This window comes from Merops nubicus, unplaced genomic scaffold (genome assembly GCF_000691845.1).
Source record: "Merops nubicus isolate BGI_N331 unplaced genomic scaffold, ASM69184v1 scaffold33971, whole genome shotgun sequence".
Taxonomy (NCBI): domain Eukaryota; kingdom Metazoa; phylum Chordata; class Aves; order Coraciiformes; family Meropidae; genus Merops; species Merops nubicus.
Window position 1 is genome coordinate 784 of NW_008586795.1, and position 13,958 is coordinate 14,741.

Here is a 13,958-nt window from a genome sequence, read left to right on the forward strand (position 1 = left end):
TGCATCAGGCTGTCTCATGATGCTTTACTCTGTGTGCTGGAAGCCTGACTGGAATAAGGAACAGCAGGAAGTAGAAAGCTCTTGTCACTTGTTGATGCAGTGAGTTTTGAGGTCAAAGTTGCAGCCCAGTAGTGCAAGACGGGTAAGCTACAGCTATTGCAGACACTAAAAACCTTTTTAAAAGCAGATCTAGTGTGGGATTTGGAGGAGAAAATGATCCTTGAGCATTCACGAGCAAGTGGCTGAAAGTATCAACTTTGTAGCATTGCAGATATTGCCCGTTAGTAACGTTCCTTACTGAGATCACTTTCCTGGGGGTTGCAGGAGTGACCAAAGCCTGGTTGGAGACCATCACACAGCAGGAGTGTGCAGTGACCACACCTGCCTAGCGCCAGGCTAACAATAAGATCAAGACACTTCTGCCTAACAGATGATACAGGGAAAAAGTTGCTTTTTATAGTATTTTACAGAAAATTACAGAGTTGCCTGTGCCTATGTTCCTACTCCCTTTTAAGGATTATCCTGACATACAAAAACTTCAAAATGCTGCACAATATAGTAATGGATCATCTTATACAGAAAAATTAACTGTTTTTCCAGGTTGTGTCAGGCACCATGAGCACTCTCCATGACAAGAGCTTAAACAGGTACAATACCATGGTTAGAACATGCCTACATTTTTACAAGGACACGATCAGGAGTCACTAGAGTTTTGCAAAGCAAAACTTCTATATTCACAGTCTCTGCAGCTGAGTTTCAGATTTGCAACAACATTCAGGGAAGGAGCCAACCTGCAGTACAAGGATGTTCATTTCAGTTTTTGATACTCTGAAGTGTCATGTATCTCACTTGCTTCTCCTGTAAATCTCTTGTTTTACTGAAGTCTAGTTCCTGTAGGTTGGAAAAGCACAACTTTTTCCAAAGATGCCAAACCATCAGAAAGGAGGGAAAAAACACAACAACAAAACCTCAACCAAAACAAAAACCAAACAACCAACCCCCAAAAAAACCCAAACCACACAACCATAAAATGCAAAGTGGTTTTGGATACACTAGTTGTTAGGCTTATTTATCTGCTATCGATGACTTAAGTACAAGACATTATCCTTATTTCAGTATATCATGGCTTGCTAGTTCTTGTGACATTCATTTTTCTTCATTTTTTTTTTTCCATTAGAATTTGCTACGTTTTGTCTTCTAAAACTTGTTCATTAGTTCTGTATTTGAGCATCTAGTCTTAGTTACTGGAAAGCATGGATACTGTTCTGATTTTCTGGGGGAGCTGATCTGACTAAAAAAACCCCACCCTATCCTTATTAGTTTTGGAGTATCGTCGTGTCTCCCTTTCTCTGTCAATGTGTAGCACACTGGCTGCACTTAATCACTCCTATTGCTGTTTGTCTCCATTACTGTTTATACATTTGTCAATTTGTTTAGCCTGCCTAGTTTAATTATATTTTATTTTTCCCAGTTCACTGAATTACTTCTGTAGATGGCAGTAGACAAATACTGATTGGCTTTCCAGACCTGTTTTTTTTTTGGGTTTTGGTGTTTGGTTGTTGTTTTGGGGTTGGGTGGTTTGGTGGGCTTTTTTTTGTGTTTGTGGTTTGTTTTGGGTATTTTTGTTTGTTTGTGTTTTGGTTTTTAGTGGGTGGGTTTGTTTGTTTTTCCTTAAGTACAGTTTTTTTTGTTTAATGGAAGTTTTAATTGTTGACCTTGACATCTAATAAGTTCAGATGGACCTACATTTTTAGAATTTGGGCTTTAGTGGTTCAGAATCCCCCCCTTTTTTTTTTCCCCTTTTGAAGTTACTCTTATCTTTTTGCACACCTTTTGTGTCTTTGTTGCATGCCAAGTCTAACCCCATCTTTCCTTCTAATGTTTCTAGGGCCTGTGCTACAATACTAACTGCTGATTTGATTTTTCCATTGAACTGTCCTCAAGGTATTGATTGTATCCAGTGATACTTCATTTAGGAATAAGTTGAAAAAAATTCTACAAAACAGGTTGCCATTGTCTGAGTTGTTGGAGCCATGGGAAAGTGTTTTGGGGAAGCTCTGATACTTGAGCATTCATTTTGTCTCTTCCTCTTGCCCTTTTACCTCTTTCTCTCTCCTTTTAGTGTGCTGTATGCTTTGCAGATGAGAAACATCATTTGGTCTTCAAAGAATGTGTTAAATCCCTGATCCTTATAGTTTTACAAATAAGGAAGCCAGTTCTTCAACTCTACAAATAAAATATTTGGGTTGTGCTGTGGAACTTAGAACTGCTGTGGACTAAGTGCAGTGCCTGACCTTCAGGCAACCATGCAGTGGGTATCTAGTCCAGCTTTCACATGTAATCCAGTGCTGTAAACTAAGACATCTCAATATTCTTTACCAGATTAAAACTTTTACTGCAAAAGCATTAAGGTAAGTCTCATAAGAAAGATGCTTTGTAGAAAAAAAAAACAAAAAACAACCAAATGCAATTAAGAGCTTCTCTGTGCTACCTACTAGCTAGGGGAAATTCCTACTGCCATCTGGTGTAGTCAAAGAATCCTCATCTCATATCCAGCAATAAGTTTAACCTTAGGAGTAGGAGCAAAAGGTATCAGTTAAAAAGCACAATACCACCCTGCTGACCATCAGAACCTTGGAAGTAATACAGTAAAAATATGAGCTAAATGGTATCAACCTCAGGAAGAGGCTATAAACAAAACTTGCTCATTGAACAGGGTCCAACACCCATGACTTGATAACTCTGCTGATTCTACTTTAATACCCCAGTATCTTCCTATAGAATATTTGCTAAGGAGCCATACCACCTCTGCCTTGTATTCTTCCTACAAGGTAATAGCTCTTCATATGGTTTATAATAAAATACAATCCAAAATCTGGTGAATATCTGTTACCTCTTAGGTTTCTTGTGTAAGGGACCCAAAAACCAGAAGAGCACAGGTGAGTGGCTGGGGTGAGAATAACACACCAAAACACACATGGCAAGAATCTCCTGTGACAGAAGCTTTTAGTACTGGTGCTGTAAGCCTCCAGTGGCAGCCACTGCAGTGCAAGCCAGTCAGTGGTCTGCCTGAAGAAATGGTGCAGAGGCACGGTGAGCACTGCATCCACAGGGGCACAGCAGCAGGCAGAGGAAATGCACAATATAGGAGAGCAGGAGGAGAAACTAGAAAGCACCTATGAAAGTGTACTAGAGACTGAAAGATTTAAACCACATGGCCCAATGTGTTTGACACAAAGCTGGCCTGAACCTCTGTTATTTTGGTAGGAAAACCAGGAATATGTTAACCTACAGATGATAGATCCACTGCATTCAGTTTGGGTTTTGTTTGGTTTTCTTTTTTTTAATAAAGATTAACCTGAAAGCTGCTATACTTGCTCTTCCAATCTAAAATGAAAAAAGAAAGAGGCAGAAGCTGTCAGTTTGGAACTCAAACTAGAGAAAAGAAGCTTGTAGGTAATGAAAGTGGAAGTACCATTATATAGACACACCTAACACAGAGTTGGTTTTTACCACAGTGGTGGAAGCCTTGTCTTGGTTTCCCACCTTTGATCTGTGTGGGGCTGTTCATTTCAGCGAAGGGCAGCGTGAGGTGTGGACCCACAGAGGCAGCAGCACATCTGCCCCAGCACAGTGCTGGAGATGCTGAGGCAACACACCAGGTACTCAGCCAAGCCACCAGATCAGGAACAGCCTCCTTGGAAAAGCTCAACAACGTCAAATTTTGTCATAGAACTGCTGTTAGAGCACAACACAGAGCTGCTCAAACAACAGCTGGCAGTCGCTCTCAGTCAGGAACGTAACTAGCTAAGCTACGAGTGGTTGACAGAAGCATGATTTCCTCAGTGGTGCCCCTGCTGTTTGGGTACCTACCAGCAGTGCCTACCTGCTGTGCCACACCACACAGTTTGCTGTGAGTAAGCACACCTAACAGCTTAGAGACCCAAATGAAGCCATCTTATAGAGGCCTGGAGAGGGAGCAGACTGAAGTCACAGCTGAAGCCTTTCTGCCCCACTTGTTTGAAATTGTTGCTCCTAGAATAGTTTGTTTACTGGACCACTTGTGTGATGATTCAGTTTTCCCTACTGAGAGGTAGGTCAGTTGCTGTAACAGCTTGAGCCATGTGGTTTGGAGCTACATATAGAAGATTATTTTTGTTTATTATTATCAGAGCACTGGAACTGTTCTCATTTAGCTTATAAGCTCCAGTTTGCCAGACTCGTGTGGTACCAGCTGCAGCATTACATATGGAGAGAAGGAAAGCATTACCAAATCAGCTGAGAACTGTAGGCCCATAAAATGGCTCTGACAAGCAAGTTGAAGCATTTAGTGCCTTTATCGTATGAAATGGATGAAAAGGAAGAGAATGAGGTTGATTTGACTATGGAATAGGTAAAAGGTTACCACGCCTTAATGAAGTTGCAGGTGATCAGAGAAAAGGCTGCAGGTATGTCTGTGTGGGGTTTTGAAGACTCCACTTAGCCCAAGCAACGTGAATGTGAGTTGGCTTCATTCCAGATCTCTTAATTGCATTTGTGTGGTGAGGAACTCAGACTAACCATTTTATCTTAAATCTGGAATAGGTTGGGAACACACATGTAGTCAGAGCTGGTTAGTGAATTAATGTTGGTCTGCCCATATATTTAAATTTTAATACTATTGCTTACAAGCAAGTTGAACATCAACACCTTTACAGTTCAATACAAAGTGAGGAGTCTTTGAAAGTTGAGGACACATTCTTAGGAGTTTCACATACTTGTTTTGCTCTGTAGGCACACTAATGTGTAACTTACAGTTGAATTGTTCTGTCAACCTTGGTAAGTACAGGCTTTCAAAGGCAGAAAATGGAGCTAACGTGACTGGTGGCCTTAGCTGGGCAGTCACAATGGGTTCTGCCTTTTTTTGTATCTCCTTCAGTCAACTCTAGCTTTCTCTACAGAACAGGAGGAGTATTTTTAAGGGGGCTTGCTTCTGATAATAAAACCACACATGGCCATTTCTTTAGGCTTAGTGGCAAATATATTCCTATTTAGCATAAGTTAGAGTACAGGTCTTTATTATATTCACTTTTAGTGTAACTGCTGTCTCAAACCCACAAACAGAGAAGGCTGTAAGTTTAACATCTTGAGCATGGCTTTGTCCAGTAAGGAGCTGTTCCCATTAGGGGAACAAAGAAAATAAAAATGTACACAAGACTGTCTGTCTCAGCTGCAGGAAGACTGTTGAGAATTATGGCTCTTAGGAGAGGGTAGTACAACATCTACCTTTTAAAAATACTGCAGGATCAGGCAGGTTTTTTTCCCTGTTACTCTCCTTTCTGTAATAGCTATCCCTCAACTAGAATCATTTGGGAAAAACAGCAGCTTTTAATTTATTTTTTTTTTCCCCCCCTCCAACTTGAGCTGGAATCATATGGTAGTAATCATTTACGTTATAAAGGTGCACTAGCTCTAGAAAGAAACATAGCATTTCTATTTTTTTGTTTAAGGGAATGGGAAGAAATCTGGCAAGTGGGCCTCATGGCTTCATTTCTCATAGCCTGGCAGTCACATCATTGTCTAGCTTATAGTGGGGAAAAAACAACAACAACAAAAAAAGTTGAGCATTAACTTTTGGGCTGCTAAAGAAAGCTCTAGGTAAAGAGGGGACCCACACTGCTATTTTAGAAGGCTGTTTAATTATTTTTTTAATTCTGTTGCTCAGAGGTTACATAGGTAATGATTCAGACTGTTTGGGTGGACAATCAAATTGGAGCATCTCTCTGCAATAGGAGCACAAACTTAGAAATGCAGATACCATCCCTTGACATCTCAGCTACAGCTTTAACATTTGAGGAAAACTATCTAACTTACCTGCTTCTGCAGTTGTTCCAGAGTGGTTCAGGTGACACAGTAAGGCACACACAGATCCCTTAGGAACCAAAGGTGTTGGAGCAAGATGAGGAAGCTTTTAAGCTTGGTCATCCCTCACCCACACCTGCTTCCTCTTAGGAGTCAAGTGGTTACACCTGTCCATTTACCAACTGGGAATTCCTGCTCATCTGGGTTGAGAGGGACATCTGGAAGTAGTTGCTGAAGTGCTTCCCCCCTTGAATTCCATAGCTTGTTAATAATTTATTATTATTCTTACACCACATCCTACATTTATTTCCAGCACTGCAACTGGAAGAGGAAAGAGAAATCAGGTCTATAACCCCACCACAGCTATGCAGCAGCTGTTTCTGTAATCCCCACAGCAGCAGCACCAAACTCTTAAGCAGCCTTGCTTGAATCTGTTGGGAACCAACATAGCAGCTCTGGAATTGTTGGTGTAAACACCTTCCTCTAGCATGACATCAGCCCAGGAATAAACTTGAGAGCCATTTTTTTTTCACTTTACGAGATAGGACCGATTCTTCCATTGCCAGTTTTATAATGGGCTACAGGCCACTCTGAGTTCAAAACAAATTTGCTAACAATGGTTGGATGCTGTGTGACTGAGTGTAACTGAGCATTAAGAATAAACCCACAGACTAGACAGGATGAAGAAGCTTATCCATGATAACATAGCTATTAAGCATCCAGGTACTTCTGTTTGCATCTTCATCACTTGCTGCTATGAAATACCACCACTAATTCCTTCAAACTGCTGGTGATGAATAATCTACTATGAAAATGGGAGGAATTCCTTGGTCCTTCTATAATCAACTAATTGGAACAAACACAGGGTGGAACAAATGAGTAAATATTTCCTTGTCAAGCTGGCAGGAAAACATATACAATGAGGAATTCCTCTCCTGTGAGTGACTGCAGAACACCTCACTTGCTCACACAAGGCTGTGCTGAGACTGATTTTTCACTGCTGTGGTTCCTGTTGTTTCTGCTGGGAAGTCTGTTGCTCTACATCAGAGTAAGATGGCCTGACATCTAGATATCTTGTAATATGCATTTGTAATTAGAGGGTCTTAGCTCTTCTTTTTGCCACCATCTTTGGACTGTTTTCCTGATTTTCTTCATAGTCTAGCCCAACTTCTCCAGACTCCCTTCAGCTTCACTGGGAGTTTACTGAGAATGGAAATAATGTAATTGCTCAATCAACTATCAGTTGACTGTCCTCAGATGTTCTGCATGTGCTTAAGTCATTTGAGTAAGATATGCTTCAATAGTTTAAAACATGAAAATAACCTTTGAAAACAGACTCAAATTCTTATATGGAGAAACCAAGAAATGGAACCAGGCTCCTGGCTTGTTGAATTCTTTTTTAGCTCTTTTGTCTCTACCTACCCTGTTTCCTCTTTCAAAAATTTTTCAGCCCTGCCTGTGCACTTTGCAGAACCAGCTGTATCAATACTCATTTATTGATAAATTGGTTTGCAAGGAGCTAGCTCAGGTGTTTTTATCTCCATGACACAGCTAATTTGTAACTGGATGAGCTGCCATGAATAACTGAGGAGATGGCTCTGTATGACCTGATACCATTTGTTTCTTCCCGTGGGAAATAAGTTTATCTTTCTGGCATATGTCATTTGTAGGAGTCCATAGAAAAAGGCCATAAAATAGATGATTTTCCAATAGAAAGACACTTCTTCTAAGATTATTTAACCTCAGGGCATAAGAAACGGGGAACATTGCTAATGCAGTGAGGATTGAATGAAGGTGAGGAAGAAGGATATGTCCAAAATATTTATTGTGAAGAATCAAGGAGCTTTGTTGGGGTTTGTTTTGTTTTGTTTTTTAAGAACAGTCCATATTAGCATATGAAATCAGTTTTAGAAAAGCCAAATGTCCAAGTACAGTGATAGAACTGCTACGGATTCAGAGCAGCTGTTGCCCAAAAGAGTGTTCTGTGTAGAAGTCATTCTTTTCTGTGATGTCAGAGCTGCTAAAATTCTGGTAGAAAATGGAACTTACTATAACACCATAGGTGGTAAGTCAGTTTGGAGGACAAAGATGACAAAGAACTTGACCTGCATTTAGAAACATTTTTTAAATGGATGTTAGTGTAAGTACTATATTAGTCCTGATAGAATAATGTTATTGTCCTGTTTGGCTTATCTGACTTTTGGTGCTTCTTCCAAGACTGCAGGAGACAGAGAAAAATGTAACTCCCTAAAGTCTGCAGGTAGCCAGGTGTTCTGATGTCTTCAGATAGGGGCAAATGTGCTCGTTTTTATGTTGATCCTGGAACATGCTTAAAGTGAGTCAGTGGCTTGTGTTCACCAAACATCTGAAGTCTGACATGTTTTATGCTTCTATTTCATTTTATGCTTTTATTTCTATTCACAAGGGTTTGTAGTGACTGGATGAGAGGCAATGAGTTTAAGCTAGAAAAGGGTAGATTTAGGTTAGACGTTAGGAAAAAGTTCTTCAGTATGAGGGTGACAGACCCCTGGAATAGGTTGCCCAGACAGGTGGTGAAGGCCCCATCCCGGGGGACATTCAAGATCAGGCTGGATGAAGCTCTGAGTAGCTTGATCTAGTTGGAGATGTCTCTGCTTGTGGCAGGGGGGTTGGACTAGATGACCTTTGGAGGTCCCTTCCAGCCCAGACATTCCATGATTCTATGATTTGGATGAATGGAGGGAATAGAGAACATGTAAGAGTCAGAAACAGAATTAGAGATGCAGATTTCAGACCTTCAGCTTTATTTTCTCTACAGGTTCAGTCAGCAGGGGTTTGGTAAAGGCTTGCTTGAGAAACAGTCATCTTAAACAAACTGGCAAATACTTACTTCAGATTCTTAAGTGTGTTTTGTTGTTTCACAGAGCCAGTGCCTGGTACCTGATGTCTGTTTACTTCAAACTCAACATATAGTAAAGCAGTCATGGGCATGGGGCAGCAGAAAAAGTAAAACCATCTCTAAGCTGAAACTTAGTTCAGGTGTCTTGCATTCTGCCAGGTAAATTGGTCTTAAATATCTAAATAACTTATTCTGGCCTCATGATCTTTTTATGGTACTTTAGTAAATGCCTGCCTGATAGTAAGAACATGGACTTTCTGAGGAACAGTTTCAAAAGGATTTTATTGTGCACATGCCATCTTTGCTGCATTAACAAATTTCAGTTCTTACCTGTACAGTACAGATTCTTGTAAGGTAGTATTAAAGAAGAAATCAAATTATATGGCTTGGAAGGGAGTGGGAGATCTGAGCCTAGAAGCCTGAAAACTGGAATCATTAAAGGTTTCTAAATGTACTGATTACTTTTGAAACAGGCATAACTGTTTGTCAGTTAACCCTCACTGATGTAATGCTCTTTTTGTTTAAAGGCTCACCAGCAGAGTAGAAAAGCAGACCGTTTGTTGGCAGCAGGGAAATATGAAGAAGCAATTTCTTGTCACAAAAAAGCTGCTGGTGAGTAGGTATTTTTCCTGTTCCAGCTCTTAAAATCATTTTCTATATTTTCATGCTTCATGTAAGTAGAATTTCTATCTACCTATACAAGTTTTTATTCTAAAAATGTGGATTTGGTTTTCAGTCCAGATCAGGCACCCTTTTAGAGACGTCTTTTCTAATATGAGCAACTCAAGTCATGTGTTTCCAAAGTTGTTGTGATTGGGGGTGGTTATCACTGTGAAGACAGTTCTTGACTGAGGATGAAGCCAACACCTTGTATCATGCACAAACTGCAGCTGGGGACCTGCTGTAAGCCAGTTTCACTTCACACTTTGTTTACTTCACTGCTTTCCTAGCTGAAGTCACTTGTTTTCTCTGTTGAGAAAGGAAACACTTAAATGTGTTTGCATCAGGACAGCTAAGAGCAGGTGACAAGCTCAGGTTTCCCAGAACTCGAGCAAACCAGCAGATTGCATCACAGGCCTTGACACTGTGACTGACAGCCTCTCCTAAGTGACACTTTGTGCCTTCACCTGTCCCCTTCACCACCAGGCCTTACTTATTTGTACTGGAGTCCGTCAGCTCTCTGACAGTGGGGCACTGCTTGGCAGAAGAAAGAGGAGTTCTCAATCCGTGCAACAAGCGGGACATGGCCAGTGACCGGGCTCGTGTGGAGACAAAATAAGTGACTACTCCAAACACTGTAACCTAGATAGCAGGCATCCTTGCTGTCCAGTCATAAATACTAGAAAAATGAGAAAGTGATCGTTTCTTTGGTGTTTGTGAGTACTCAGAGCAGTGAGAGTACTTTCATTCTACTATGCAGACTTTCCCTTTTGGTTTCCCTCATGTTGTATACCAAGACAAAACCACAGAAATGCACTGAATGGTTCTTGGCTTTCTTTGTCTGATGATTCTGTGCCGTTATCTTAAATCCCTCCAAATTTGGTTAAGAATTGCTTAAACCTTGCCATTTTCAGCAGCAGCGAAGTACACTTGAATTCTGAAGAGCTGCTCTGACTCTAAGCCAGCACTTTTTCTGGTTTGGAGGGGAAGTTGATGAAAAAAGTGGGGAACTACAGACGATACCTCTTCATCAAGACTATAATTTAAAAGCATGATTTTGTAATACTGCTGTGCCATGGGCAAGAGGATTTTACTTACCCCATTTTGTCTTAAAATGCTTGTATGTTAGAAGTCTGGTCCTTAGCTGTGTTGCTTCCCTTCACGGGAAAGTTGTTCTTCTGAGACTTTCTGGAAATGGCTGCTGTCCTCTGAAAAACAAGTTGGAACAACATAAGCCAACAGGATGCCATGGGAAGGGTGTAGCATGCATTACATGATCTTACAGTAATTTTTTCAGACTTTTGAAAAACAGCAGGTGTTTCCAGACACTGCAACTCAGTGAGTTCTTTGCCTCTGGGCTGCTGCTTTTATGTGGGGATTCAAAATACGGAAGGTCTGAAGACTTTTCTTAGCTTTTATGGAAACGTTCAGGTTTTCTAACCCTGCCCTAAGCATTTATCAATTTTCTTTTCTGCAGCGTACCTGACGGACGCTATGAAGCTGACCCAGTCAGAGCAGGTGAGCCCCAACAGCAGCAGATACCAGAATCAGCTGTGGTTCTGTTGTGTGCCTGTGTGTCATATCGTGCCCTGACTGATCATACTGCTCTCAGGCAACTGTACCAGGATTTTTAGAAGTGCAGTGATGCTGGCCTTCCTTGAGAGTTTTTCCAAGTTTACATGGAGCAGGGACAAGAGAACTCACCCAAGGGTTCTCCAGCAATGGTTTCTAGTCTGCAAGGCATCTTCAAGTAGGTGATAAAACCAGTTTAATATTTTACTTTTGCTGTGAGGCACTTAGGCTGACTTGCTGAGACACAAAGCTCAGCATCTCATCTACAGTCTGTAATTGTGGTTTTATTCATCCTGACTGAGGAATCCCTGGAACAACAGCCCTACACCTTTCGTTGCACAAATATGTGAATGGAGTAGCATTGTTGTAGCAGCAGGCTTTGGGTATGATCAAAACAAGTTACTCTTGGAGATCAGACATCTGTCTTTCCACCAAAGGGTCAATCTTGTAGAGAAATGGTAGCCTCTTACCCAAGTGGTTCCTGGGAGTTATTAACCACCCCGCCACCCCCTTCATTAGACGTGGCTGAATCCTTTGGGACCATATCTGGCCTTGGAGCACTTTTCTGCCTAGTGTCAGGTGCTATTAATCTGATGTCTACACTGACACCATCACAGAAGCATACCAGTACTTTGTAGTAATTAGCTGAAGTGTGGCTGTGTGTGGTCACGTGAATCTCTTCCTTCTTGGTGTTGGTCATAAGTCAGTTAAACTCCCTGTGCTGTCGCTCAGGAGGTCATGTAGCCTGGTCAGTGACTTCAAAACAAAACCCCAAAAGACAAACATTAACCCACTCCTTCACAGTACCAGTAGTTATGCTAAATTGGGGTGACGCATGCGAACCTGTTGCACTGCACAAGCAGAGAGCACTTCTTGTTGGATTTAGTATCTGAATGATAAAAGCTGCTCCCCCTCCCTTGGGCGTGCTGTGACACTGTTCATGCCAATATTTACATGCATGTAACTTTACCTGCCTGAATATTCAGGTGGGATTAGGGATTACCAGTCTTGTGCTTGTTTAGCAGTCTTGTTGATGTTTAATCTTGTTCTTACCCAGGCTCAGCTATCACTGGAATTACAAAGGGATAGTCACATGAAACAGTTACTGCTCATCCAGGAGAGGTGGAAAAGGGCAAAGAGGGAGGAAAAGCTGAAAGCCCAGCAGAACACTGACAAGGAAATAGCTGCACATCTTCAGACTTCTTATAAGCCGTCTGCTGAAGACGCTGATGATCAAAACATCCTGGTTCCTGTCACTCAGAAGTACAGCCCTTCCGCAGAGAAACATCCACAGGATCTTCAGTGTGTCTTTGACAGGGACCCGGATACGCTGTTATTTCTGCTTCAGAAAAAAAAGGAGCCTGTGGAGGCATGTATTGGGAGTAAAGCTCCAAAAGATGACAAAACAATAATAGAAGAGCAGGCAACCAAAATTGCAGATTTGAAGCGGCACGTAGAATTTCTTGTAGCTGAAAATGAAAGATTAAGGAGAGAGAATAAGCAGTTAAAAGCAGAAAGAGCTAGACTCCAAAAATCTCCAGTAGACAAGGAGTTGGATGTAGATGCTGACTTTGTTGAGAAGTCAGAGTTGTGGAGTCTGCAGCAGCACTCAGACACGACGTCTTCGTCTGCGACTTGGCAGAAGTTTGCAACAACTGCTGGGAAGGCAAAGGACATTCCAATCCCCAACCTTCCCCCCCTGGACATCCCGTCCCCCGAACTCCCTCTGCTGGAACTCTCTGAAGATATATTGAAAGGACTGATGAATAGTTAAAAACCAGGAAAAGTGCTCAGTGTAGTCACCCAAACTCAAGAAAAGGGAAAACCACCAGGACAATGGTGAGCTGAGGGCAGAAATACCTAACACAATCTTACTGTTGGAGAAAAGGCATTAAAGCAACTTTGTTACTGTGAAATACTCATCATATCTGATCTACTTCATAAAAGTTAAAGGTACCATAATGGGTATGAGATAGCAAGCTCTTTAGTCCTTCTCCCAATGTCTCAAACCAAATGACTGCCTGGAGAATGTTTCGAGTAATGCAATCCTTCAGGGTTTTAAAGTATGCTATGTGTAATAGTTTCCTATAATGCCATAAAGGATGGTGCAGAACCTAACTGTTACGGTTGCCAGTTGGCTGCCACTTCATATTGAAAATTACTTTCTAGCATGAATTTAAACTGTGCATTTCATTATGCATAACTTTGTTAATTCAGATACAGTGCAATTTATACACCTCCTAGATGGATTTACGTGCCACGCTTTGTACTCCTGGCCTCGTTAACCTCAAGTCAGGAGAGGTTTTAATTTCCATTCTATGAAGGAACCAACTTCTTAGTCCTGTTGACGAGGTTTTTCTGGGTTTTCTGTTTACATAACTAATCAGGGTGCATCGAATCTAGCGATCGGTTTCTGTACAAAGTGACATTGTTTAAAACAGAAAAATCTATACTTAAGGAAGAAATACCCTTTTTGTTTTCAGTGATGCATGAATGGAAGTAATTCTAGCTGGCAGTATTTGATTGAAAAAGAAATTGTTTACAGCTTAACCTGATTCAAAAAGGATATGGAAATAAAAAACAAGGTGTTTTGACACTGAACGTGCGTTAAATCTCTACTCATGCTGCAGAGTGTAAGAAAACAAATTAAGATTTATACTAACAGCGTTACTGCACACGTGCAGCTGAACTTCTGTGTTGGACACCCAGCAGATGGGGTAGGGGAAGGCTGGGGTGACTTCGGGGGGCCCTGCCCATGGGTGAGGTGCCGTGGCTGCTGGCTGGCTCCCGACGCCCCCGGAGCGCTGCCGCTCTGCCCAGGGACCGGAGCTGGAGGAGGTGCCCCACGGGAGCTGAGCACACCCGTTCTGCAGGGTCTGGCTTGAGGGGAGGGCAGCACAGGCTGCTGGCCCTCAGCCCCTTCAGCTGGGTCAGCCCGAGCCCTGCCCTGCAGTGAGGCATTGCTTAACTTTAGCTGTTACTGATTAATGAAAAGTGTCAAGTGTTG

General features: G+C 41.7%; 1 protein-coding gene across 1 annotated transcript in view; it reads left to right on the plus strand.

The window, feature by feature from the left end:
- Positions 1-13,541, plus strand: part of NRBF2 (nuclear receptor binding factor 2) — a 13,634-nt gene extending 93 nt beyond the window's left edge. The window contains exons 2-4 of the mRNA XM_008948757.1: positions 9,247-9,331; positions 10,857-10,897; positions 12,009-13,541. Coding sequence (XP_008947005.1) covers positions 9,247-9,331; positions 10,857-10,897; positions 12,009-12,725 — 843 coding nt within the window. The 3' untranslated portion in view covers positions 12,726-13,541. The remainder of the gene's footprint in view (positions 1-9,246; positions 9,332-10,856; positions 10,898-12,008) is intronic.
- The last annotated feature ends 417 nt before the right edge of the window (positions 13,542-13,958 follow it).